At 44.3% G+C, this 27,826-nt stretch overlaps 1 protein-coding gene across 2 annotated transcripts in view; it reads left to right on the top strand.

The window, feature by feature from the left end:
• Window positions 1-651: 651 nt before the first annotated feature.
• The window catches only part of LOC134359770 (olfactomedin-like protein 2A), a 53,174-nt gene continuing 25,999 nt past the window's right edge, over window positions 652-27,826 (top strand). The window contains exons 1-5 of one of the 2 annotated variants that reach the window (XM_063073383.1): window positions 652-1,088; window positions 21,179-21,442; window positions 23,707-23,814; window positions 25,535-25,714; window positions 27,007-27,271. In XM_063073383.1, the coding sequence (XP_062929453.1) occupies window positions 1,005-1,088; window positions 21,179-21,442; window positions 23,707-23,814; window positions 25,535-25,714; window positions 27,007-27,271 (901 nt within the window). In that variant the 5' untranslated portion in view covers window positions 652-1,004. The remainder of the gene's footprint in view (window positions 1,089-21,178; window positions 21,443-23,706; window positions 23,815-25,534; window positions 25,715-27,006; window positions 27,272-27,826) is intronic. The other variant, XM_063073384.1, reaches the window with a different exon arrangement.

A 27,826-nucleotide genomic window follows, 5' to 3' on the forward strand; every position in this document is an offset into this window, starting at 1 on the left:
AATGCAGTCATTGTGTTTGTTTTTATTATTACCAAGTTGGAATTTCATTGCACCCTGATGTGTATGACAGCCACTCCACTTCGTTAGAAGTATGAGATCCAAAAACTCACCAAAAACTCTTGCAAATATCAACAGTTGTAGAGTGGAGACATTCTGGCTGGATGCATCACGGCCTCCAATGCAGAGGCTGAGGGTTGTAGACACAGCCAGCTCCATTACGGCCACAACCCTCCCCACCACTGAGGACATCTCAAGAAGGCGGCATCCGTCACTGAGGACCCTCACTGTCTGGGATATCACAAGGCGCCCGAAAACCTACACTCGACGATTCGGGAGCAGCTTCCTCAGATTTCTGAACGGCCCATGAGCACCAACTACCTCCTTATTTTTTTCCTTTGCATTATTTATTTTGACATTTATGGTAGCACGTGGTGGTGCCGCAAAACGACAAATTTCAGGTCTGTGATCGTAGCGGATCGGCAGCCGCCAGATGGCGGAGCCGCACCACGGGAAGAAGGCCAGGCGGCGCGGGGAAGCTGTTGGCTGAAGAACTGGGCAACACGTGCTGTTTCACCGTATTAAACACCACCTCCCTACCAGCCCATGTAGCAACGTGAGTCCTATAAAGCCGAAGGGATACACCAATACCATCCGTCATTATCCCATCCGAATGAGATCATTTTAATTTTACAGACAGGGGACTTCAGTAAAGTACCCCATGCAGCGGCTGCACGGGGGGTTGGTGCTTTACTGGTAATCATTAATGACCCTCCCTCGCATTCAATGCACAGTGGGGATTAAAAATAGCCTTCTCTGCTGGGAAAACGGAATGTGCAGCGCACAGTCGCAGTTGCCATAGGTTTAAAGGAGGAGCTGGATGCAAGTCTTTGGCTTTCTTGCCTGTGTCCGCTTAAAGCATCGGCGCGCTGGCTTGATTCGTGTAGTCACCGAAATATCGCCTCACGCTGCAACCTCTTTGATTTCTTCAATACCGAGAATATAAAATGCATTCACTAATAACGCGGATACCTCTAAAAACGGTTCTTTATCTTCTCATCTTATCGCAAGCAGTAATTGCGACCAGTAAGGTGAGTCTTTGTCATCTTTTCAAAGTGTTAAATAATTTAACTATTTTATAGTAAATCCAGTGATCACTCAGATTTTAAAAAGTTATGAAGAACCTGTTACCGTTAAGTATCTCGTTGTGTCGAATACAGAGGAGCTGATAGGTTTACATCGCGGGTTTTGTACGGGTCGATCAGTCACAGAAGTCAACCTCGTGTTGTTATAAACAAGTTTTGAGAGTTCTCCTGATCATCTGGATTAGATTCAACCCGGCAAAGACACAGTAGGTGGGTCGTTATAACCGCACCAGGCTGATTTCTGCAGGCTGTCTGCTGGTAGCTAACAAATCACCCCCAGTTTAAAATGTATTTCAGTAATCAAAGTGACTGCATTTTAGCCACGAATTGAGCGGGCAGAGGATGCCGTTTCCTGCCAAAGTTCGCTGTTGTGAAAATAGAATTTCTGTGTCGAACATGTGATACTATTTTGAATGTGAATTTTTCATTTATAAGTAGTTTATGCGATGATTATAGAACTCACTTTTTAACTACTGGAGCGAAACATGCAAATTTATTGTTGTGATATTTTAATTTGCAATTATGAAGGACTCCCTCTGATTCTATGATTTCATTAAAGTGTCAGTGGTGATCCCACAACTTCGGAGTGTTTTGTCACGCCAGGTCTATAATTTGACCTGGACTTTGTTACATTGTAGCTTTTAAAAAAGCCGCTTTTGATCCCAGTTCCAAAACCTACAATAATTTAGACCTGACAGCCACCACAGTTTTACGTTTATTATCAGCCACATACAATCCAGAATTTCAAATGTTAAAACCAAACACTTTTTTTGCTTTCTTGTCACGTTAGTTGCCACAATTCTTTTAAGTTAATTTTACACATCAACCTGAAACAAGGCAAGCGATGTTCCTGGAGAAAACAAACCGAGATGAACTTTCCTGTTGCAGCGGGAAATTGTTCAGCTTCGCGTTATTGTTTGCACCAAAACAACCGAGTGAGCATTTTGTAGTAAGCGGATCAGGTCTGGGTGGATTTGAACGAAATCGAAGTGCTGGAATAATTGAAGTGTTTATAGTGACTTGGAGATTCGGTGGGGTAGGGGGAGAGAGTATATCCTGTGGAGCCCTGGGGTTGGATGTAGGTAGGACCCGGTCCCTTCACATTATATAGAGGTAGAATGTAGAGTATTGATGTAATTCTTCTCCGCTGGAAACACTGAAACTGAAATTTGCCAAAGATTTGTCAGAAATGTGGGACAAAGGACCGTAGATAGTTAAGGCGCTGGTCAGCAATGATCTAACTGAAGGGCCAGCGACTGAATTGTGTCATCCAATACTGTCACAGAGCGAGCTTAGTTAGCAAGGCGAATGGAAAGGGGGATCACAGGGCTCCTGCCTGTGATCCCTCAGCTGCTCTCCGAAGGAGGAGACGGGGAAGCAGAGGCTGGACACTGACCACGTGGGGGTGGCTGTATTGGACGCATCCTCGGCCACTTTCCGAAGTGAATTACCCGCCCATTCGCACGAACACCTTCATAAAGGGACACTGATGGACAGACTGAGACGAGACGTACTTTAATTCTTCCCTTGTCAACAATGTGTGAAGATGAATACTGATCAAAGAGATAGGTACTTATTGATTACGATACAGCGTGGAATAGGCCGTTTAAACCGTGCCACCTGCAATCCCCCGATTTAATCCGAAATTAACCATGGGACAATTTACAATGACCAATTAATCTGCCGACCGGTAGGCATTTGGACTGTGGGAGGAAATCGGAGCATCGGGAGGAAATCCACGCGAGCACAGGGAGAACGTACAAACTCCTTATAGGCAGTGGCGGGCCCGGGTCGCATGCACTGTGCTGACCACTACACAACCGTGCTACCCCACGGTTAACGATAATTATTGTTATTATAGCAGCGTTGTTTAAAGAATTCAGGGATTAGATTTAAATGCTGAACTAAAATTCGTATCTTTTTATAAGTTATCTGATGTAAAACTAATTTAATTTTTGAATACTTGCAGTATTGCACTACCTTGGATCTTGGGCAGTGTGGCGTGCATAAGTAACTGAAAAGGTTAAAAAAGGCATTCAGACTGTTCCAATGGAAGGAAATGTTGGAGGAACTCAGTGGGTCAGCTAGCATCTGTGCAGGGAAATGAACAATCAATGCTTTGGGTCCAGATCTTTCATCTGGACTAGACCAGATCAGTCCAGGTGAAGGGTCTCAACTGCCCATTCTCCTCTGTAGATAACAGGAATTCTGCAGATGCTGGAAATTCAAGCAACACACATCAAAGTTGCTGGTGAACGCAGCAGGCCAGGCAGCATCTGTAGGAAGAGGTGCAGTCGACGTTTCAGGCCGAGCCTGGCCTGCTGCGTTCACCAGCAACTTTGATGTGTGTTGCTCCTCTGTAGATGCTGCCTCTCTTGCTGAGTTCCTCAAGCATTTATTTGTGTGTTCTGCATTCCAGCATCTGCAGATCCTGGTGTGTCTCCCTTCAGACTTGGAGTCTCCTTGGATGTGGCACCCTTGCCTGGAGCTTTTAATTTACTGTAGATTATTAGCATCTGGTATGATTATTTAAACAAATACATCCTACAGATTAGGAGATCTACATACATAGAACCAAATGACTGCAGTTCACAAATACAGGAAGATTTTATTTAGTAAGGTGACAGGGCTGCTGTTCAGTGCTTGGTGTTTTTATGAGATTTCTTTGGCTTTTTGTTACTTAGAGATACAACAGGGTAACAGGCCCTTCTGGCCCACAAGTCCACACTGCCAAATTACACCCATGTGACCAATTAACCCACTAATCCGTACGCCTTTCGAATGCGGAAGCAAACCAGAGCACCGACAGGAAACCACGCGTTCACAGGGAGAATCTACAAACTCCTTACGGATAGTGCAGGGAGTTGTACCTGTATCAGCATTCCACTACTGTGCCACCTCCACAGTTTCCAGTTTACTCACACAAGCTCAGAAACATGCTTAATACCATGAACTGGATATTAATATTGGCTGAAAAATAATATTGACTGGAGGGTGAAGACAGCCAGTCCTGGTGTTAAGAGGCCTGTGTATGCGCATTGATGGGTGAATGGGAGGGAGGAGTGAGACTTGTTTTGCTATTGTCTTGTTGCTTTCTGTGTTCTGCCAGACATATTGGGCATGGTATGTCGGCGCCAGAATGTGTGACAACACTTGTGGGCTGCACCAGCACATCGTTGGGTGTTAATGCAAGCAACACATTTCACTGTAATTTCGATGTACATGTGATAAATAAATCTGAATCTGAATAAATGCTGGGAATCTCAGTACAAAAATGCCAGAAAAATGCAGCAGGAGATTAAATGTAATGGGGAGGGTTTTGTAGTTCAAATATTTATCAATTTACATGATTGCATCATGGATTCCAATGGTGGGGGGTCTAGAGTGGAGAAGGTGGGGTTATCCTTGGAGCACAGCGAACTAGGAAAAGTTGGGCAGGATATGGGTTTAGCTGGAGTAAGTTCAGAAGTATCGTTTTTTCATAATGGATGGTTCGAAGACCCAGGGACACTGGTTCAAAATGATGGACAGAGGGTGTAGGAAGGGTGGGAGGAAAATATAGAGAATGCTTTGGGAGTAAGACAAAAAGGTTTTCTCCAGAGAGCAGGTATAGACTTGATGGGCCAAATGGTCTCTAGCCCTGTACTGATTATGTGCTCCTTGTTGTTCCTTTCCGCACCTTGTGGCACATCGGGCTACAACCTTGCCATTTCTTTAGTTCAGTGCTCAACCCAGCACGGATGGAAAGCGTGCAAGGACCCAGCCGGATTCGAACCCTGGACCACTTACCTTGAAGTCCGGTGCTGATGCCACTACGCCACCAGCTGGCTAGTTATGTGCTCCTATGAGTGTGAAACTTCCCAGGTACTTTCTCTGCAGGAAAGGGCTTCCATGCAGTTGGTGAAGTTCAAGGGCATTGTGCATGAATCCATCCATCAGTTTAAATGGACAATTGGTATATTTAAAGCGGAGATTGATAGGCTCTCGAATGGGGAGAAGGCAAAAATTGAGAGGGATAATAAATCAGCCATGATGGAATTGTGGAGCAGATTAGTTGGGCAGAATGGGCCCATTTCTGCTCCTATGTTTTAAGGTCTTATGTTAGATTGTTCACCCATCAGTTCCTCGAACCCACCTACTATCTACAAGGTCCAACTGGTGCCGTAGAGTCTAGGAAAATGTCCATGAAACCATAAGACATAGGGGCAGAATTAGACCATTTGGCCCGTCGACCCTGCTCCACCATTCTGTCATGACTGATCTATTATCCCTCTCAGCCCCATTCTCCCGTCTTCTTCCTGTAACCTTTGACGCCCTTACTAATCAAGAACCTATCAACTTCCGCTTTAAAATATACTCAATGACCTGGCCTACGCAGCTGTCTGTGGCAGTGAGTTCCAAAGATTCATCACCTTCTTGCTAAAGAAGTTCATTCTCATCCTGTTCTAAAGGGATGTCCTTGTATTCTGAGGCGGTGCTCTCTGGTCCTAGACTCCCCCACAATAGGAAACATGTTCTCTACGTTGATATTGTGTAGGCCTTTCAATATTTGATAGGTTTCAATAAGATTCCACCCCCCCCCCAATTTGTCTAGACGTGAGGGAGTACAGACCCAGAGCTATCAAACACTCCTCAGATGTTAACCCTTTAATTCTTGGGATTATTCTTGTGAACCCCTCTCTAATGCCAGCACATCCTTTTATAGATAAGGGGCCCAAAGCTGCTCTCAATCCTTCAAGTGCAGTCTGACCAATGCCTTATAAGGCATCATCTTATCATTGTCACTCAGGAAATAAAGACCAAGCCTTGACAGTGGGATGACTGGGTTGTCACTGTGCCACAGAGGAAGCAGGAATATGAACAAAGAATTTTGTTTTTCTTATTATTCCAAAAACAATTTGCAGGCCAGAACAAATACCACAGGCGTCCTTGACCCCTTCCAGCACGGTCAGAGCATTGTCAGTTCTCTTCAGTCAAAATTGCTTAAGATTTTAGAAGGGTCACTGTATCCCTCCTCCCACAGAGTAAAAACATCCCAGTGTCCCTGTAAGTGGAACTCCCCTGAACTCTTGGTCAGTATTCAGCAAGCAGCCCACACCACTAACATAATTAATTTGACTCTGGGATCTTGCTGTACACAAAACTGCTGCCATGAATCCCTACATTATGGCCATGACAAGATTTCAGAAAAGTACATAGGATGCCAGGACATCTAGAGTACCCCTATTTCTGTCCTCTAGCCAATTTAGAATAGCAAACAAAAAGACAGATAATTGAAAGAAAGATCCAGAAATGAACTTTGCTTCATTTATGAACTTCATTCAGCCTGCAGCATTTCTGGCCGTGATGGAGTTTGGAGATTGAATTTCAAGAGAAGACATCATTACTTTCCCCTGCTCTGACACTGACACCAGAAGGCTCCTGTCATTTATTTGGCTAACTTGTCCGTTACACCATATCCATTACACCGGTAACTCACAAGCCTTTCTCAATGAAAGCCCATTTGTTCACACTTAGTTACAGTAAATACATGCCCCACCCCCACGATCCCCTGATTATGGCAGGCCACTCTTTTTAAGGATGTGAGGCTCTTCAGAGAATGACTAAGAGACACACAGCTGAGGTAACCATGTGCCAAGTGTTTTCAAAATCTATTTTTAATATTAATGTGAACTTTATGACAAGTATCATTGAAGCCACACAGACCCTGTGTAATATACCCACAACTCCACAGTGACCCACTGTATTGCTGTGTGGAAGTCCCATAGCTGGTGGAGTAGTTGTGAACAAAGTTGGACCAAATTAGCTTCATGTTCTCTTCAATTCCAATCTGAATCTGATATCTGTGTTTGGTCAGCTGTTGGGAGGGCTATTGCCGGACTTCTGCTGTGTTTCAGGACTACAGATTGACAAAGGTCTGGGGGCCACTTCATGAACATCTTTGCTCTGTCTGCCACAAAAGGCAGGTTTTTCCAGTGGCTGCCCATTTTAATTTCTACTTCCAACATCTTGCTCCATGGCCTCCTCTACTGCACTGAGGCCACACTCAGGTTGGAGGAAAAACACCTCATATTCTATCTGGGGTAACCTCCAACCTGACATTGAACTAACTTATGGTAATTTTTCCTCCTGTTCTCTTTTTACATTCCCCTTTCTGGCTCCCTTATCACCCCTTCTGCTCACTTGCCCTTCACTTTCTTCTGGTGCCCCTCCTCCTTCCCCTTCTCCCATGGTCTACTCTCTTCTATTAGATTTCTCCTTCTTCAGCCCTTTATCTTTTCCATCTAGCCTCTCCCAACTTCTTACTTCATCCCACCTACCCCTCACCTGATTTCATCTACCAGCCCGTACTCTTTCAACCCCCTCCCACACCTTCTTATTCTGGCTTCTGCCCCCTTCCTTTCCAGCCCTGATGAAGGGTCTCGGCCTGAAATGTTGACAGTTTATTCCACTCCAAAGACACTGCTTGACCTGCTGAGTTCCTCCAGCATTTTGTGCGTGTTGCTCTGGATTTCCAGCATCTGCAGCATCTGTCGTGTTACAAACTCACAAGGTTTGCCTGCCTCTGAGGCACGGATTGAAATGACAATTACTACTGAAATGATCTCCGGGAATTCACAACTAGTTAAAGAAAGAATTAGAGTATTATTTAGGGAATGTGTAGCAATTTTACCGTATGCCTTAGGTAATTATTAACAGTTAGATTAACTTGAAAGGCGACAAATGAACAATAAAGATGTCATGTGTAGGATGAAATATATCATCATCATTCTGTGCTGTGTCGTATGACGTGGTCGATCATAGTCTTCAATCTGTCTTTACTCTGATCTTATTCTTTCTATCAATGACTGTGATTGTTAATGAAATATTTATTAAGGTTAAATTTAACAAGGTGAAAGTTGAAAGATGGCTTAATCCAAAGTAGGGGAACAGTGCCAGCTGGGTAGATGTGTGTCGGTGTTAGTTACTGGGGTTGATCTGTAATATAGAGCATCTCAAAGGCCTTGAAGTTGAGATACGAGGAAAAATAGTGACAGATATTAAAATGTCTGCTTTTTAGAAAGTGAATTTAAGTGAAAAGCGAAAGTTGCCAATGCTGGAAATCTGAAATTAAAAGATGGGTGTGTTTGAAAACTCAGCACGTCAGGCAGCAATTTGAGAGAAGGTTACTGCTTTCAAGTCAATGAGCTCTTATCAGAATTCATCATAAAGGTAAACAACTTCAAAGTAAATTTCTTATCAAAGCACATATATAACCATATACAACCCTGAGATTTATTTTCTTGCAGGCATCCTCAATAATTCCATAATAGAATAATAGCCACAACAGAATCAATGAAAGACTACATCAACTTGGATATTGAACCAGTTAGCAAAAAACAACAAATACAAAAAGAAAGTAATAATAAATAAATAAGCAATTAATATTGATAAAGAGTCCTTGAAAGTGAGTCCATAGGTTGTGGTAATGTTTCAATGATGGGGCAATTGAGGGTGAGGGAAGTTATCCCCTTTGGTTCAGGAACCTGATGGTTGAGGACTAACAACTGTTCCTGAACCTGGTGGTGCAGGTCCTGAGGCTCCTGCACTTCCTTCCTGATGGCAGCAGTGAGAAGAGGGCATGGCATGAGAGCATGGTGGGGGTCCCTGATGGCGGATGCTGCTCTCCTGCGGACAATGCTTCATGTAGATGTGCTCAATGGTGGGGATAGACTGGGCTGTATCCACTACTTTTTGTAGGAGCTTCCATTCAAGGGCATTGATGTTTCCATACCAGGCTGTGATACAGCCAGTCAATATACTCTCCACTACACATCTGTAGAGCTTTGTCAGTAAAATATTAACTCCATTTTTATCTTCACCGATGCTACCTGGCTTGATGAGTGTTTTTCAACCTTCTTATTTCATATTCCTTCATGTCATAGGAGATCATTCTGCCCATCGACTTGTATTATAGAAAGATAGGGTAGATGCAAGCAGGCTTTTTCCATTGAGATTGGGTGAGACTGGAACTCAAGGTCATGGGTTAAGGGTGAAAGGTGAAATGTTTATGGGGGAACATGAGGGGGAACTTCTTCACTCAGGCTGGTGTAAGTATGGAGCGTGCTGCCAGTGGAAGTGGTGGATGTACATTCAATTTCAACGTTTAAGAGAAATTTGGATAAGCAGACAGATATGAGGGGTATGGAGAGCTATGGTCCAGGTGCAGATTGATGGAAAAGGCAGATTAATAGTTCAACATGGATTAGATGGGTTGAATGGCCTCATTATGTGCTGTGGTGTTCCAAGACTATGTTTTCTCATACGTTTCCCCCACCTTCCCGAATTTCCTGCCACACAGCAGATGAGGTTGGAACTTGGAACACCTGGGGAAACTAAAGCTGTCTCGGGGAGACCTTGCATACTCCACAGAGACAGCAGCAGAGATCAGCATGGAATCCAGGTCACTGGAACTGCGATGCATCTGCAAAATCAGCAGCACCCATTTCTGTTGTGTGTCTACTTGGAACTGAGGTTTAGAATTCCAATTTTCCTCCCTTTTCATTGCCCTGACCAGCATACTGGCTGCAGTGGTGTACCATCTACAAAGCAAGTCTATGTCTATACTACTCCGTCAGCATCTCTCCAGTCACCAAGAAAGGTGAGGGTACCAGGTGCCAGGGAACATCACCAGGTTCCCAGTCCAGTCACGTGCCATTCTATCAAGCTCCTTACTTTTGCTGCCTTCATATCCTGGACTCCCTTTCCCACAGCAGAGATGGACTGCAGCAGCTGAAAGACTGGCTGTAGGCTTGGGTTGCCACTGGTGTGTAGGTGTGTCAGAGTCTGTGGGCATTTGATGGGGACATTGGAGAAGTAGGTACAGGTAAAATGGAGAATGTGATTGTTCTGTGAGCTGGGATAAACTTGATCGGCCAAAAGGCTTTCCCCTATGTCATAATGAATGACATAATGAGGCCTCCGTCAGTCAATCTCGACGATGGATGTTGTGTCCTAGTTGTCTAGATATGCAAGCCAGGGCAGTACAATATGGAGAGCAAGCTGTTGCCCATGTAGCAAGCTCCCCCCTTTCCATGCATCTGATGAACCCAAAGGAATGGCAGAGACCGATGCAGTTTAGTACCAGCAGCGTCGTCAGAGTTGCAAGTCTGTATTGAGCTTGACATAGGACTGCCTTAGGGACTCCAGCTCCAGATTTTTCCCTCTGGGTTTACTTCTGAAGCCTTCCCCATGTATGGGTATAGCCACAAGGCAGTGGAGATTTGAGATCAGAGTTTTCCTTCTCCTACATGAGCTGCCAATTACAGCCTACCAGCCATATCTGCCCATGGCGACTGGTTTTAACATGCCAGTAGCCCACTTTTGCCCCTTTCCCTGTTAGTAGAAATGGTTTCGCCAGACTTAGCAGCTAAGCCACAAGTCAGGAGCTAGACTTAGTTGTCAGAGTGTGTGCTATTTGAGTTGTATGCCATTGGTGGCTTTTAATGGGTAGTGGGAGCTTGTCACCACCACCACTCTTGGCTTTAACAACCTTAAGGAACCAATGCCCTATAACTTAAGTGAGTTTGGAAATGAGGGTTACCACTACCTTTCCTAGGGGTATCAAGGGATGGGCAGTCGATGATCCGTTGAGTGAGCTAGGGCTTTTCCTTCTGGAGAGAAGGAGGATAGAAGTGACTTGATAGAGGTGTACAAGATGGCAAGAGGGATAGATCGAGTCAATAGCCAGAGACTTTTTCCCAAGGTGGAAGTAGGTAATATGTAGCAGAGAAGGGTTAGATTGATCTTAGAGGAAGTTAAAAGGTTGGCATTACATCATGAGCTGAAGGGCCTGTACTGTGCTGTAATGTTCTATGACCGGATTCCAAAAAATTAATAACATTTAAAAAGTTAAAAATGTTTTGATGGTTGGTTCTGGTTGGATGTAGAGATGCAAGAGTTCAGAAATTTCACAAGTGTTTTGCACAAAACCTAAGGTGGGCAATGCCCATGCTGTCTGGGAGAGATATTCATACCCGTTCTGCTGCCGTTATTATTTGGAGGACTGGTGAATGGTCTCTGCCACCATGATACACTTTGCTTATTAACAAAGCCGGGGACATATAGAATGTATACAATCCTGTTTAATAGTTTAAAGAAGATTCCCTTTAGGAATCCCTTTAGTCCCTTTAGGCACTGATTTCTGGAAACCACCACCCTCAGGCTGGGAAATTATAACCCATCTTAAAATAATAGGGGTTTTCCATTTGCTGTCTCCAGCCCCCTCATAGTTTTATACATCATAATTAAATCACCTTCATCCTCTCTTGTTCTAAAGCAAAAGAATCTCTAGCTTTATCTGGTGCTTAGTCATGGTTTTAATTTTCCATTTCCCCAGTGCAGTCATGTCTTTCCCATAATGCACTGACTAGAAGACCACCCAGTACCCAGGCTGTGTATTAACTGGTCTCGTTCACAATTGCAGTGTAATTTCCTTGTCTTGCATTCAATGGTCTCTGGTAATAACGGACAGCTGCCTGTGCCTTTTAAAGTTAATAGATGCCCTGTTCTCAGGTAAACGCCACTTTTAAAATACAATTCACTCCCACACTTCCTTGTTATTTTACGTACATACTTTGTTTTTGTGGGTGGTACCAGCAAGAACTGTGGGCAATCAATGAAACCGGTTCACTATTAAAGAACTTGTAATTGTTTGTGTTGGTCAAATACTGAGTCTTAAGTAGGGTTTCTCATCAGATACGTGACAGAATTCATGTGTAGTTGTGATTCAGAACCATTTGCCCCATTTTGGAGATAGAGCCATAGAATAATACAGCATGAAACAAGCCCTTTGGCAAAACCCATCCATACTGACCAAGATGTCTATCGAAACTAGTTCCATTTGCCTGCCTTTGGCCCACATCTCTCTAAACCTTTTCTATTCATATACTTATCAAAATGTCTTTTAAACAATGTAATTGTACCCACCTCTAACATTTCTTCTGGCAACTCATTCCATATACCTGTCACCACCCTCCATGTCAGCAGTTCTCAGCTTTTTTCAATGCCATGGACCAAAACCATTAAGCAGGTCTGTGGATCCCAGGTTGGGAACCCCTGCTCTATTTGACAAAAGTTTCCTTCTTTTCCCTTTCAAATCTTTCCCCTCTCACTTCCAACCTATACTCTATAGTTTTAGATTCCCCTACTTGGGAAAGGACATAATCATCCACCTTTTCCGTGTCCCTCATGGTTTTAGATATCAATATGAAGTGTCCTCAGAGCCTCCTTCACTCTGGAGGGGGAGGGGGGAAAAGGCCCATATAACCACTGTTCCATTCATGGTAACACACATAAAAGTTGCTGGTGAACACAGCAGGCCAGGCAGCACCTCTTCCTAGAGATGCTGCCTGGCCTGCTGCGTTCACCAGCAACTTTTATGTGTGTTGCTTGAAATTCCAGCATCTGCAGATTTCCTCGTGTTTGTGTTCCATTCATGGTGATATTTTAAAGTTCAAAGTGAAATTGACTATCAGAGTGCATTCATGTCACCACATACAACCCTGAGATTCTAATTCTGCCAGCATACTTTATCTTAATTTACAATTTCAAATCAAAATCTGCACTTTACACAATCTATTTCAAATCTTTTGACTTCATTGTAAAACTCAAATTCTTACGTAAGTGAATTAATTCGTCTCATTTTTCATATGAATTTGCAAAAGGGGATCATTATTCTAAAGGACTGTAGGTAACCAACTTTAAATATTATTGAAGTGTCACCCACTTATGGATTTATGGGCTTTCTTTGGGACGTCACTGGGGTTTCCTCAGTGACAGTAAACTGAATATTATTTTCAATCCAAAATAAAATACTGCAGATGTAGGAAATCTGAAGTAAAATGCCAGGCACTCCATCAGACAACACACACAAAATGCTGGTGGAACGCAGCAGGCCAGGCAGCATCCGTAGCAAGAAGCACAGTCAACGTTTCAGGTTACGGATGCTGCCTGGCCTGCTGCGTTCCACCACCATTTTGTGTGTGTTGCTTGAATTTCCAGCATCTGCAGAATTCCTCGTGTTTGCGAGGCACTCCATCAGGTTTTCTGTGCTTGAGGTGCCTGTGGAGAGGCTTGTTCATAACATGATTGATGGTTTACGATGTTAAAAGTCTGTTGCGTCGCTTTTTTTCGAGCTCTGTGCCTGAAGATCGCAAAGATCCTGGGTCTCCAGGCACATAGCAGATATTCTGACTCCCCCGACAAGACACGGATCTCCTGTTGTGACACCGATCCTCAATCCGTCCATCTCCAGAGCCCCGAGATCCTAGGCTTCTGAATTCGAGCCGGTCTCTTAGGCTAAGCCTTTGGCGTGCCAAACAACAGCCAGTTATGGAACCTCGAGAACGGGTCCCATTCCCGCAAAGAACCATAGTCAGCATGTAACTCCTGGTCAGGATCTTCAAAAGAACCCTGAAAGGGAAAAATGGAGATATTGAAGATGGAAATAGAGCTGTTTCCGAAGATCCAAGCAAAGGAGTCACCGTTAGTCACCATTAATTCTCCTAAGCTCCGCCTGAGTTGTCCTAGACTCCCCCACCATGGGAAACATCCTTTCCACATCTACTGTATCTAGGCCTTTCAGCATTCAGAACTCATCCTTCTAAATTCCAGCAAGAACAGACCCAGAGCCATCAGACGTTCCTCATATGATAACCTTTTCATCCCCAGAATCATCCTGTGAACCTCCTCTGAACCCTCTCCAATGCCAGCACATATTTCAGATAGGAGCCCAAAACTGTTCACAATACTCAAGGTGAGGCTTCACCAGTGCCTTATAAAGCCTCAGCATCACATACCTGCTCTTCTATTCTAGACCTTTCAAAATGAATGCTAACATTACATTTGCCTTCCTACCTCCGACTCGACCTGCAAGTTAAACTTCTGCACAAGTCCCTTTTCATCTCAGATTTTTGGGTTTTCTCCCCTTTTAGAAAATAGTCTGCAGATTTATTTCTTCTACCAAAGTGCATGACCATACATTCTCCAACATTGTATTTCATTGCAACACACTCAAAATGCTGGAGGAACTCAGCAGGACAAGCAGCTTCTATGGAAAGGGGTACAGACAATGTTTTGGGCCAAGACTCTTCATCAGCACTGAAGAGAAAAAAGTTGAGGAGCCAAATGAAGAAGGTGGGGGGAGGAGAGAAAGAAACACAGGGAGATAGGTGAAACCGGGAAGGGGGAGGGATGAAGTAAAGAGCTGGGAAGTTGCTTGGTGAAAGAGATACAGGGTTGGCGAAGGGGGAATCTGATAGGAGAGGACAGAAGGCCATGGAAGAAAGAAAAGGGGGAGGAGCTGCTTGGTTTAGAGAGTATGCATTATGATCAGAGATTAAGGGAGCTAGGGCTTTACTCTTTGGAGAGAAGGAGGATGAGAGGAGACAGGGGTGTACAGGATAATAAGAGGAATAGATAGAGTGGATAGCCAGCGCCTCTTCCCCAGGGCACCACTGCTCAATACAATAGGACATGGCTTTAAGGTAAGGGGTGGGAAGTTCAAGGGGGATATTAGAGGAAGGTTTTTTACTCAGAGAGTGGTTGGTGCGGGGAATGCACTGCCTGAGTCAGTGGTGGAGGCAGATACACTAGTGAAGTTTAAGAGACTACTAGACAGGTATATGGAGGAATTTAAGATGGGGGCTTATATGGGAGGCAGGGTTTAAGGGTCGGCACAACATTGTGGGCCGAAGGGCCTGTACTGTGCTGTACTATTCTATGTTCTATGTTCTATGAGCACCAGAACATAAGGTGTTGATCCTCCAACCTGAGTGGGGCCTCATCACAACAGTAGAACAGGCCATGGACTGACATATCGGAATGGGAATGGGAAGTAGAATAAAAATGGGTTACCACTGGGAGATCTCACATTTCCTGGCGGACGGTGCATAGGTGCTCAGTGTGAAGCGGTCTCCCAGTCCATGTTGGATCTCACTGATATACAGGCGGCTACACCGGGAGTACCAGTTACAGTAACAACCCCAAAGACTCAAAGGTGAAATATCACTTAACCTGGAAGGACTGTTTGGGGCCCTGAATGGCAGTGAGGGAGGAGGTATAGAGGTAGGTGTAGCTAGGGTTGCCAACTGTCCCGTATTAGCCAGGACATCCCGCATATAGGGCTAAATTGGTTTGTCCCATATGGGACCGCCCTTGTCCCGTATTTCCCCCGCTAAGGTAGAGCATTCCTATGAAACCGTTCGTAAGCCGAAATGGCGTAAAGTGCAGAAGCAATTACCATTAATTTATAATGGGAAAAATTTTTGAGCGTTCCCCGACCCAAAAAACAAAACCCAAATCATCCAATAACACATAAAAACCTCAAATAACACTAACATATAGTAAAAGCAGGAGTGATATGATAAATACACAGCCTATATAAAGTAGAAATAATGTATGTACAGTGTATTAGAATTGGGAAGATTAAGCCAAAACCGATTTGTAGAAAAAAATCGGCACGTACACGCATGGACACGTCACGCACGTGCACACAGGTGCCCGCGCAAGGCTGCATGGTCATGGTAGTTTTTCTCGGGGTAAACACAAGTGTCCCGTATTTGACTGCTACTTTTGTCCCTTATTTGGGAGTGAGAAAGTTGGCAACCCCAGGTGTAGCACATGTTCTGCTTGCAAGGGTAAGTGCCAGGAGGGATATCAGTGGGAGAGACAAATGGACAGGGAGTTGTGTAGGGAGTGATTCTTGCGGAAAGAAGAAAGTGGGGGGGAGGGGAAGATATGCTTGGTGATGGGATCATGTTGGAGATGGCGAGAATATTGGTTCCCCCTCAGGTTCAGGTGAAGCCCGTTCCTTTAGCACAGTTCATAACCCCCCCCCCCGAAGAGTTCCCAATGATCCAAGAACCTAAAGCCCCATTCCCTGCCCAGCTTCTCAGCCATACATTTATCTGCCAAATCATCCTGTTTCTACCCTCACTGGGGCATGGCACAGGTAGATTTCCAGAAATTACTATCCTGGAGGTTCTGCTTCTCAGCTTTCTGCCTGGCTCTCTACATTCTCTCTTCAGGACCTCTTTGCTTTTCCTTCCTACGACATTGGTACCAATATATGTACCAAGACATCTGGCTGCTCTCCCTCCCTCGACAAAATTCTGTGGACGCGATCAGAGACAACCCTGACCCTGGCACCTGGGTGGCAACATACCATCTGGGTATCCTGTTCATGTCCACAGAATCTCCTATCTATTCCTCTGGTTGTTGAGTCCCCTCTCACTACCGTTCCCCTCTTCTCCCTCTTTCCCTTCTGCCAATAACCTTGTCTTCATGGCATTTCCCTCAACAGTATCCTAAACTCATTATTGAGGGGAATGACCACAGGGTTGCTGTATGCTAACTGCCTATTCACCTTCCCACTTCTTCGTTTGACAGTCACCCTGCTACCCGCCTCCTGCAACCTTGGGGTGACCACTTCCCTATAACTTCGATCGATGATCTCCTCACTCTCCCGTACAAGCCGGAGGTAATCCAGCTGCTGCTCCAGATCCCTAACACGGTCTACAAGGAACTGCAGCTGGATGCACTTCACGCAGATGTAGTTCCCTGGGAGACTCTGGATCTGCCAGTACTCCAACATCTGGCATGAAGAACACACAACAGCCATTTAAATTAGACTAAGTACCCCGACACAATAAGAAAAAAGGGAAACTTACAGAAATCTTTCAATGTGTAGCAGACACTGTTTGTGATTCAACAAAGGTACGAGGTACAAGATGGTGAAAGACCTGAGACCCAAAGAGATGGCAGACGCTAGAATCCGGAGCAACAAACAATCTGCTAGGGGAACTCAGTGGGTTGAGCAACATCTGTTGGAGGAAAGGAGTTGTCAATGTTTTGGGTTAAAACTGCATCAGGACTTGTGTCTTGATTTTATATACCTCAATAAACAAAAAATGCTGGAGGACCTCAGCAGGTCAGGCAGCATCAATGGAGAGGAATAAACAGTAGACATTTCAGGCCTCGGCCTGAAATGTTGACTGTTTATTCCTCTCCATTGACACTGCCTGACCTGCTGTGTTCCTCCAGCATTTTGTGTTTGTCGCTTAAGATCTACAGCATCTACAAAATCAAGTCAAGTCAAGTCGCTATTTATTGTCATTTCAACCATAAGCTGCTGGTACATTACACAGTAAAAATGAAACAACTTTCCTCCAGGACCATGGTGCTACATGAAACAACACAAAACTACACTAGACTATGTGAGATAGCACAAGGCTACACTAGACTATGTAAGACAACACAAAAACTACACTAGACTACAGACCTACACAGGACTACATAAAGTGCACAAAACAGTGCAGGGCAGTACAATAGATAATAAACAAGACAATAGGCACAGTAGAGGAGAAATTACAATATAATAATAAATGATGTAGATGTCAGTCTAGTATTAAGGAGTCTGATGGTTTAGGGGAAGAAACTGTTGCACAGTCTGGTCATGAGAGCCCGAATACTTTTGCCAGATGGCAGGAAGGAGAAGAGTTTGCATGAGGGGTGCGTGGGGTCCTTCACAATGCTGTTGGTTTTACGGATGCAGCGTGTGGTGTAAATGTCTGTAATAGTGGGAAGAGAGACCCCGATGATCTTCTCAGCTGACCTCACTATCTGCTGCAGGGTCTTGCGGTCTGCGATGGTGCAATTCCCGAACCAGGCAGTGAAGCAGCTGCTCAGGATGCTTGTGTTTATACTTCTATAAGATCACCAGTCAGCTTTCTTCGCTCCAGGGTAACAACTCCCAAGTATGGTTGTTCCAACTATATTGATATTTTCGCTTATCAGTTTATAGGATGCGTGACTCCTGTTGCAGGATTTCAACCCAAAATCTTGATGATTCCTTTTGTTTCTCCAACAGGATGATTGTGCTGTTAAAGACCTGATATGGGCCATTGTTGCAAGACAAAGGTCTGAGAGTGCAAACTCCATTAACTGGAGCTTCCAGCTGGGCTCTTCTTTACACTCTGTTTCCAAAACAACATAATTACTGCTAATTTGATGCTAAAACTCTCGGAATAGTGACATAATTAAAAAACCTCTGGCCTTCTTTTGTGTGGAGATTTGATCTGATAGTGTAGCCCAAACAAACGTTTTAAGAAGTTAATGGAAACCTTGAGGTATTACGTTTTCACGGAAACCTTGTTTACCTCAGTAATAAAGACTTGATTCAGATTTTTGCAAATGGCAGGCGTTTCAATGATTCCGTGGCCCACATTGTAGCCACATGCTTTCCCGGATTTGCTGATGTTTACCTAACAAATTTACTGCAAAATAAACAGGCTCATTCCTGCTACCATTAATCCTTCAGTACCTGAGGGTGCAGGGTAACTGAATTTGAGTGGAGGCCAACTTCTGTAATTTCTTAACAGTATAAATCACAAATGAAATTGACAGGGGAGTTATGAATCGTCATAAAACAAAAGAGCAGAATTAGGCTATTCAGCCCATTGAGTCTGCTCCACTATTCCATCATAGCTGATTTATTATCCCTCTCAACCCTATTCTCCTGCCTTCCCCCATAACCTTTGACACCCTTGCTAGTCAAGAACCTATCAACCTCCACTTAAGTATACCCAGTGACTTGGCCTTCACTGCTGTCTGTAGCGATGAATTCCTCAGTCTTACCACTCTCTGGTAAAGAAACTCCTCCTCTTCTCTGTCCTAAAGGGCCATCCTTGTATTCCGAGTCTGTGCTCTCTGGTCCTAGACTCCCTTCTATAGGAAACGTCTTCTCAACATCCACACTATCTAGGATTTTTAATATTCAATAGGTGTTAATGAGTTTCTCCCTTCATTTTCTAAACTCTAGCAGGTACAAGTGCAGAGTCATCAAATGTGTCTGGTGCGTTAACCCTTTCATTCCCAGGATCATTCTTGTAGACTTCTCCTAGACCTTCTCTAATGCCAATACATGCTTTCTTAGATTTAAAAAGCCCAAAACTGCACACAATAATTCGAATACGGTCTGACCAATGCCTTGTAGAGCTTCAGGTGATCTATAAGGAATAGAACATTGAACAGTACAGCTTAGGAACAGGACTTCAGCCCACAGTGTTGTGTCAAGCCAATTAAATTAGTAATGAAATGACCAACTAAACCAATCTCTTCTGCTTACACAATATCCATATCCTTCCATTTCCCTCACATTCGTGTGACCATCTAAACATCTGCTTAAAAGTTCCTAATGTATCTGTCTCTACCACCACCCCAGGCAGGGCATTCTGTGTATCCATCACTCTTTTTTTTAAAAAAATCCCTCGTTTCCCCTTTGAAATTAGCCCCTCTTGCCCTAAATGCGTGCCCTTTGGTATTAGACATTTCAACCCTGGGAAAAAGATACTGTCTATCTATTCTATCTATGCCTCTCGCAACGTCCTGGGTACTCTCGCAAAGTAGGGAGCGGTGTCTCAGAAAGGCAGCGTCCATTATTAAGGACCTCCAGCACCCAGGGCATGTCCTTTTCTCACTGTTACCATCAGGTAGGAGGTACAGAAGCCTGAAGGCACACACTCAGCGATTCAGGAACAGCTTCTTCCCCTCTGCCATCCGATTCTTAAATGGACATTGAACCCGTGAACACTACCTCACTTTTTTTAATATACAGTATTTCTGTTTTTGCACATTTTTAAAATCTATTCAATATATGTAATTGATTTACTTGTTTATTATTACATTTTATTTTATTTTTTCCTCTCTGCTAGATTATGTATTGCATTGAACTGCTGCTGCTAAATTACAAATTTCACGTCACATGCCGTTGATAATAAACCTGATTCTGATTCTGATCCTAAAAACTTCTATGAGATCTCCTCTTCGCTTCCAGCACTCCAGAGAAAACACCCCAAGTCTGTCCATCCTGTTCTAGCACATGCCCTCTAATCGGGGCAGCATCCCAATAAACCTCCCCAAAGACCTGACATCCTTCTGATGACCAGAACTGTAGACAGTACTCCAAACTAGAATCTTATAAACACGAGACAGTCTGCAGATGCTGGAATCCAAAGCAACACCCACAAAATTGCTGGAGGAACTCAGCAGGTCAGGCAGCATCTATGGAAATGAATAAGCAATTGATGCTTCAAGCCGAGACTCTTCTTCAGGACTGCAAAGGAAGGGAGAAGACGCCACAATAAAAAGGTGGGGGGGGGGGGGAGAAGAGGAAGAGTGGACCGTAGGAGAAAGGGAAGGAGAAGGGGCACCTGGAGGAAGTGAGAAGAAGTAAGATGCCAGGGTGGGAAACAGAAAAAGGGAGAGGAAGGGAATTTTCTTACCAGAAGGAGAAATCGATATTATTCATGCCATTAGGTTGGAGGCTACCCGGATGAAATTCAAGGTGTTGCTCCTCCACCCTGAGGGTGGCCTTGTGTTAAAGCTACAGATTTATCTGATCTGACCTAAATGTGACTCCAGACCCACAACAATAGCGTCAACACTTAAGTACAAAGAAGCAGCTGGTGGAGTTCATTAGTCAGGCAGCATCTGTGGAGGTAGAGAGATGGTCTAATGTTTCAGGCCAGTCTGATCTAGGGTCAACAATCCTTCTGTCTGACAGGCTGAGTTCCTCCAACAGTTTGTTTGTTGCTCTGGATTCCAGAGTCTGCAGCCTCTTGTGTCTCCACTGGCCCCTGAGATGGCCTCCAACAGCACTGGAATGCCTTTGGATCTGTCAAGGATGTGAGAGGTGCTATGTAAATGCATTAGCTTGCAGTCAACAAACAACAGCGCTAAATTCAACGGAAGTGAACTAAACTGAGCATCCATAGACTGTTTCAATGTCTCTATAGTTTGATATTTTATATCCTGCTCATTTTTTTGCCATTTGCACAATTTACTTCATGACCCTCTTTGGGAAGACGAATCTCAGGGTATGTACTGCATACGTACTTTGAATCTTTGAAACATTGCCATGTCGATGTAACCCTGCTATAGTAAACACTGAAGTCCACTGATATTTACCTGCACATCAATTATTTTCACTTCATCAGTTGTTTGGGGACACCAATCAAGTCCAAATGATATCTGAGGGTTCTGACTGTCGCTGTAAATGTATCATGAGGCCACTGACAAAGGATGCCTGCAGTCGCATACGGAGTGGGAGCCTGCGCTTCGAGGACTTCTACACAGTCGAAACCGTCAGCTCTGGGACAGACTGCAAGTGTTCCTGTGTGGCTCCTCCATCGTCTCTCAACCCCTGCGAGAACGAGTGGAGGATGGAAAAGCTCAAGAAACAGGCTCCGGAATTTTTTAAGGTACCGCAGTAATGTTGGGGTGAACAGCCATGAATCATGAGAACCGAACACGGGTCTGTGCTAGTGGATGTATTACGATTAAATTCTTTTGCCCCGTTGATGGTATGAGTGACGGGTCTGGTGGTATTGTGGCCATGAGGGACTTGCTCTAATCCTGGAAACATGAGTTCAAACACCGTCCCAAAATGGAGGGGCTTAACCATTCAGTTAAAAGGTGGGTGTTGGTACCCATAAGCAAAATTAGACCCGTCGAGTCTGCTCCACCAGTTGATCATGGCTGATTTACTATTCCTCTCAATCCCATTCTCCTGTCTTCTCACCGTAATCTTTGATACCCTTACTAATCAAGAACCTATCAACCTCCACTTTATAAATACACCCAATAACTTGGCTTGCATAGCAGTCTGTGGCAATGAACTTCACAGGTTCACCAGCCTTTGGATAAAGAAACTCCTGCTCCTGCTAGGTAGACAGACAGGTCGGTGGCTCTGCCCTTTGGATGTGTTCCCAGAAGGGGTAGTATACCGGTGGAATTGGCATTAGATGTGTTATTACGGCACTGAATGTAGAGCTGTCCTATGGACAGTGTAGTGCTGGGAACCTGGCACGGATCCTCGCCCTGCCGGATGCCGCGTGGACTCTTGCCCAGGAACGCAGATGACAGGAACTGGGCACAAGTCCCTGGCCCTCGCTTGTGTTCCTCCAGCAATGAGCTCAATGCCATTCTTATTGAACTGGGTCCCCACCCAAACGTCAACCTCATTAACAGGCGTGGCTTCCAGTCGGCCCGGGCACACTGGACAAAAGGCATGGAGCCAGTATCTGGGAACAGCAAGGGCCTGATCGCAATAGATTAGAAAACAAACCTCGGCCTGGGGAGTTTGGAGGGGCGGTGTGGTGCAGATGATTGGCGCACAGTCTGCAGTCCCAGACTGGGAGGGGAAGTGGGGTGGGGAATAGTGGTCTCATCCAAGGGAAGTGAGTGAACTGAGACAATGCTCTGCACCTCCACACAGTCAGGGCTCTGGAGGAACTTTTCTCCAAAGCTGTAACTGAATTCCTAGAACTTCCAGCTCCCAGGATCAGACTATAGAGGTGATTAATCATATTTGTATCATATTTTATATTTCATAACAGCGTAGGAGAGGCCCATTTGGCCTATCAAATCTATGACTTCTCTCAGGGCACTCCCATCAGCCCATCCCTCTGCAACCCATTCTCTCTCGTATAGCCATTAACTTTCCCCCCATCCCCACCATCTTACACCAGGGGAGATTCGTACTACCCAATTAATCTGCTGACCTCACTTGCAGGAGGTATCCAGAGCAACCTCTGTGACACCTATAGCCCCAAATTTTTTGTCTTAATATTTAAATATGCACATCTATCACCCAGGAGTAGATTAGCTACCTGCCCAAGTCTGGTCTCCTTTAAACCCAGGGTGAATTGGAGGCAGGGTTGAAGGATTTACTTATTTTCACTTCTCGCCATTTTCAACCCTGCAATTTTAGGCGTTAAAGTTATCTTGAAGTTATGTTCATGTTGGAATAACACAATTCATGTTCAAAGTAAATTTGTTATCAAAGTATGCTGATGTCACCTACACTGAGGTTAATTTTTTGCGGGTATTCACAGTAAAACAAAGAAAAGCTATAAAATCAATTTAAAAAATCTCCTCCATGCATTTGGCACTGAAGGCCTGGAGAGTTGTTCTTCAGTTGAGGAGGGCGCAAGTTTTGTTCACAGAGGATGTCTGGAAGATTAGTCTCATATTGGTCCCCATTTTGTTTGCATGTTACAGCATTTTCTTTTCAAAGTCACTCTCTGGCTGTGAGACATCGTGCGGGACGACAGTTTGCTGATGCCCACAAAATGCTGGAGGAATTCAGCAGGCCAGGCAGTATCTATGGAAAAAAGTACAGTTGATGTTTCTGGCCAAAACGTCGACTGTTTACTCTTTTCCATTGACGCTGCCTGGCCTGCTGAGTTCCTCCAGCATTTTGTGTGTGTTGCTCTGGATTTCCAGCAGCTGCAGATTTTCTCTCATTTGAGATTGCTGATGCCACTGTCCATTGTGCCCTCAACTAAAGAGTTAATTTTGGGTGGGGAGGGAGGGGCAAAGTGAGGGAATATTGGTATAGAAATCAAATTATAGACCTTAATTCATCTGAGTTAAAGTGACTACAAGAGAAACCTTAAAATGGTAATGCTTCACCTGATAAAATGGTTCGCGTGTTTAATTCAACTCTATGCTCTCACTCTAGTTGCAGTCACTCGTTGACCTGCTGGAAGGCACCCTGTACAGCATCGATATGATGAAAGTGCACTCGTACATACGGAAAGTGACAACACAGATGAACAACCTTGAAGAGGTGTGGTAGAGAAAGTTCACTGTTAGTCGTTCGGGAGTCCCGGTAGCACAGAGAGCAATGTAACAGAAGGAGGAATAGAAATGAGGGAATACTCTCCCATTCAGTATCATATTTCCTAGCATCCACCACCACTGATTGTCTCAGCCTCTCTCTAGCAGGGGATCCCAACCCTTTGTTATGCCCTGGACTCCTACCATTAACCGAGGGGTCTGTAGACCCCAGGTTGGGAACTCCTGCTCGAACAGAAAAGGTTGCAGATATAATTTGAGAGGATTCCCCAATAACTGAAGGGCATGACCTATCTTTTCCTCTTCCCAGGACTTCAGTTGAGGTTTGTTCAGGTACACAGCGTAGTGGTTAGCGCCACGCTATTGCAGCTTGGGGTGTTGGAGTTTGGAGTTCAATCCCGGTGTACTCTGTAAGTCCTCGCTGTGGAATGTGTGCATTTTGGCTGGGCGCTCCAGTTCCTCCCACACTCCAAAGGTTTACCGGATAAGTTAATTGGTCATTGTAAATTGTCCCGTGATTAGTCAGGGTTAAAGCAGGGTTTTTGGGGATTACTGGGTGGTGCAGCTGGGAAGGCTGGAAGGGCCTGTTCCGTGCTATATCACCAAATAAATGAAGTAGAATAAGTAAATTAAATTAAACGTGACCTCTCCACAGCCAGTCCAAGCCTAAGGACTGATCAGCTGTTGTGTAGCTGACCCAGTCCAAAGTGGAAACAGTATTTAATCTCCTACATGCTCTTTCTGGGCAGAAGATGGTACAGCCGAGCGTATCAGTATGTACCGGGTAAAATCCTGAGCAAAGCCAGTGCAGGGCAACCCAACTCCATGTACTGTAGTAGACTGCTGACTAGATTCATCCCTAATGCTTTAGCAGAACATACACAAACATCAGACACAAAATACTGGAGGAATTCAGCAGGTCAGGAGTATCTATGGTGGGGAATAAACAGTTGAACTGATGCAACCTGATAAAGGGTATCAGCCTGAACTGTTTAATCCCCTTCACAGATGCTGCCTGACCTGCCGAGTTCCTCCAGCATTTTGTGTGTGTTGCTCAAGATTTCCAGCATCTGCAGCATCTCTTGTGTTTATCAAGCTTGTGTCAGGTAGGTGGCCTTTATTCTGAAATATAATGATAAGCATGTCCATTCCCACTGGCTAGGAAGTTCTGAATCATTCATCAGTCAATTCTCCAGTCTCCAGTCAACAATGCCTTGAATCTGTCCTTTGCTGCATAGTTGCTTCATCTCCTGACATGTGCCTATCCAAGAGTTCCTTAAATGTCCACATACATTCCTCTATTCTCTGTGTACATAAATAAAAACCTCCCTCTGACGTTCCTCCCCCATACTGTACTTTCCTCCAATCACCATAAAATTATCCCCCCTTGTATTAGCCATTTGAGCCCTGGGGAAAAATAAATCTCTGGCTGTCCACTCTATCCATGTTTCTTACCACTTTGCTGCAGCATCCTTCATTCTGATTGTCTGTGTTTGCAAACTCAACTAGAAATAAAATATTTCCAAAGTAATTCGTCCCTGAAACATGTTACTGGGAAACCATATTGATGAAATTCAGTTTAATGTGTGATATTCTACATTGACTTGGGCTAGCAATGAAATCTCTCCTCGGACATGTACTGATGGAATTGTAACCCTGAAGCTGGTACAATACATTATGTGATGGATGGAATAAATTCTACTGTGTTTCAGACCATCAAATCAAACCTGACCAGGGAGAATGACTTCATGAAAGAGAGCGTGAAAAACCTTTCTGATCAGATGAGACGCTACGAAAACTACTCTGAGATTATGCTCAGTGTAAAGAAGGAAATTTCAAAGCTAGGTCTCCAGCTACTGCAGAAGGATGCAGGTGTGGAAGATAAGCAACAGGTAAAAAGATTTAAAGATTAATTGTCACATTGAAATGTATTGGTTGTCTCCCGGTGGATGCCCATGCGGTCACAGGGAGAACATACAAACTGCTTACAAACAATGGTGGAAATGAATCTGGGTCACTCGCTCTGGAATAGCGTTACACTAACGGCTAGGCTACCTATTACTCTATGATTCAATTCTGGGCTAGTTTATAAAAGGTTAGCAGTGGCAAGAAGTGCAAGAGGAATGGTGGTTGTCTATCGTGTCCAACGATGACAGGAAGCCTGTGGGGAGAGCTTTAAAGTGGAACACCCATTATACAGGCAATTCCACTTCCTTGACCTCAGAAGTCTGTGTCTAGTGGTACAAACAAGCACCTCAAACTGGGGTATTCCTTAGCTGCAGTACATGACCACCATGTCTTCTATGCCTTGACATGTCCTTCGCTCTCCACGGAGTGTTGCAGAATCTCCTTCCTAGCCGTTGGACCTCACTGTAAATCTCATCCACATAGTCAGCTGCAGCAGACTTCACATGAAAGGACAGGAATGTCCCTATCTCACCAGGGTGTGATGCACACCAGCTACTCTCACCTGGCTTAGCTTGCCTGTTGAGGCGGAGTACCGTGGTGTGGCTGCTGTCGCATACAAACAGCTACCTGGATCCACTGATGAGAGCAATGGAAATAAGAGGAGCTTAATGGCATAGAGAGATTCACTAAGTGAGTGCGGCAGAGGGAGAGACCCAGGGGAAGACAAGAAGCAGGTCAGGAATGTGGAGAAGACTACAAATGCTGGAAGGAGGACAAGAACCACTCAAACGCTGGTGAATGTCGGCAACACCGGCCACACAAATGGGCTGTGGGCTCACAGAAGGACAGCAATGAGAAAGAAAGAAAAGGGGGTGGCAAGGTAGCATGGTAGTTAGTGTAATGTATTACAGCACCAGCGAGCTGAGTTCAATTCCCACCTCTGTAAGGAGTTGGTAAAAGAAGCCTTAAAATAGGTGCTCCTAAATTGGATGCTTCGGTTTCCTCCCACATCCCAAAGAGATACGGCTTAGTAAATTGGTAGGTTAATGATAGAATGGTGGAGCAGATTCGATGGGCCAAATGGCCTAATTACACTCCAGTGCCTTATGGTCACTTGGGTGTAATTGGGCAGCCTAGGCTCATTGTCGTGAGAGGGCCTGTTACTGTGCTGCATCTCTAAATAAAATTGAAAATGAAAAGAAGAAACTCATTTGAAACACTCAGAGTACTGGGGCATCCTCAGATTATTACTGAATCTACAACTTTTCTTTTTCAGGACACAACTGGGCCAAAGGCTGTGAAGTATTCAAATAAAGTAGAGAACAAGAAAAAGCCGCCAGCCCGAAAATCTCTTCCCAAGGTACCAAAAGACAAAGTGATTAAACCAAAGAAGGCAGCTGCAAAAACCAAACCAGCCACCTTACCCAAAATACCACAGCCCACCACCAAGGCCAAGCCTGGCGTCCAGCAGCCAGGTATCGTAAAAAGTGTTACCTACTACATAGCCGGAAGGCGCGAAGACACAGGAAATGACGGTAAGAGTAAGTACAAAGAAAGCAAAATCCTGGCATTTTCACACAGTCTGTCGGATATTATTGCCAATTATGATAACAATATACTTTTAATTCATTGCTTTTCTTAGATGGTTCAGGGTGGTATAATAAATTTTCCAACAAACCTGATTAAAGGGAGTTTAAAGGGAGGCAGGTCTCTGTGCTTACCAGATGTGAAAACCTGCTGTGGAATATCCATTACTGAGTCTTTGCTTACCATTTTCAAAAATGTCTGATGATCCTTTGAGTCATTTTTACCTTATGAGGGATCATCCCCTTCCATTTTTTAACAAATTATATTTAAAGATTAGTAAGAGGCTGTGTTGCACATAATGTGATTTACTGTGGAGCTTCCACCCCTGCCCAAGTAAAGAAGGTTATGTGTTGCATGTCTCTATAACTCGTAGCAAGTAGAAGTCTTAAAACTTTAAGAAGAGAATCACTTTAGGTAAAGTGACGACAGAACATAGACAATACATTCCATTACTTTACTTTATACTTTATTGTCGCCAAACAACTGATACTAGAACGTACAATCATCAC

This window comes from Mobula hypostoma, chromosome 21 (genome assembly GCF_963921235.1).
Source record: "Mobula hypostoma chromosome 21, sMobHyp1.1, whole genome shotgun sequence".
Taxonomy (NCBI): Eukaryota; Metazoa; Chordata; class Chondrichthyes; order Myliobatiformes; family Myliobatidae; genus Mobula; species Mobula hypostoma.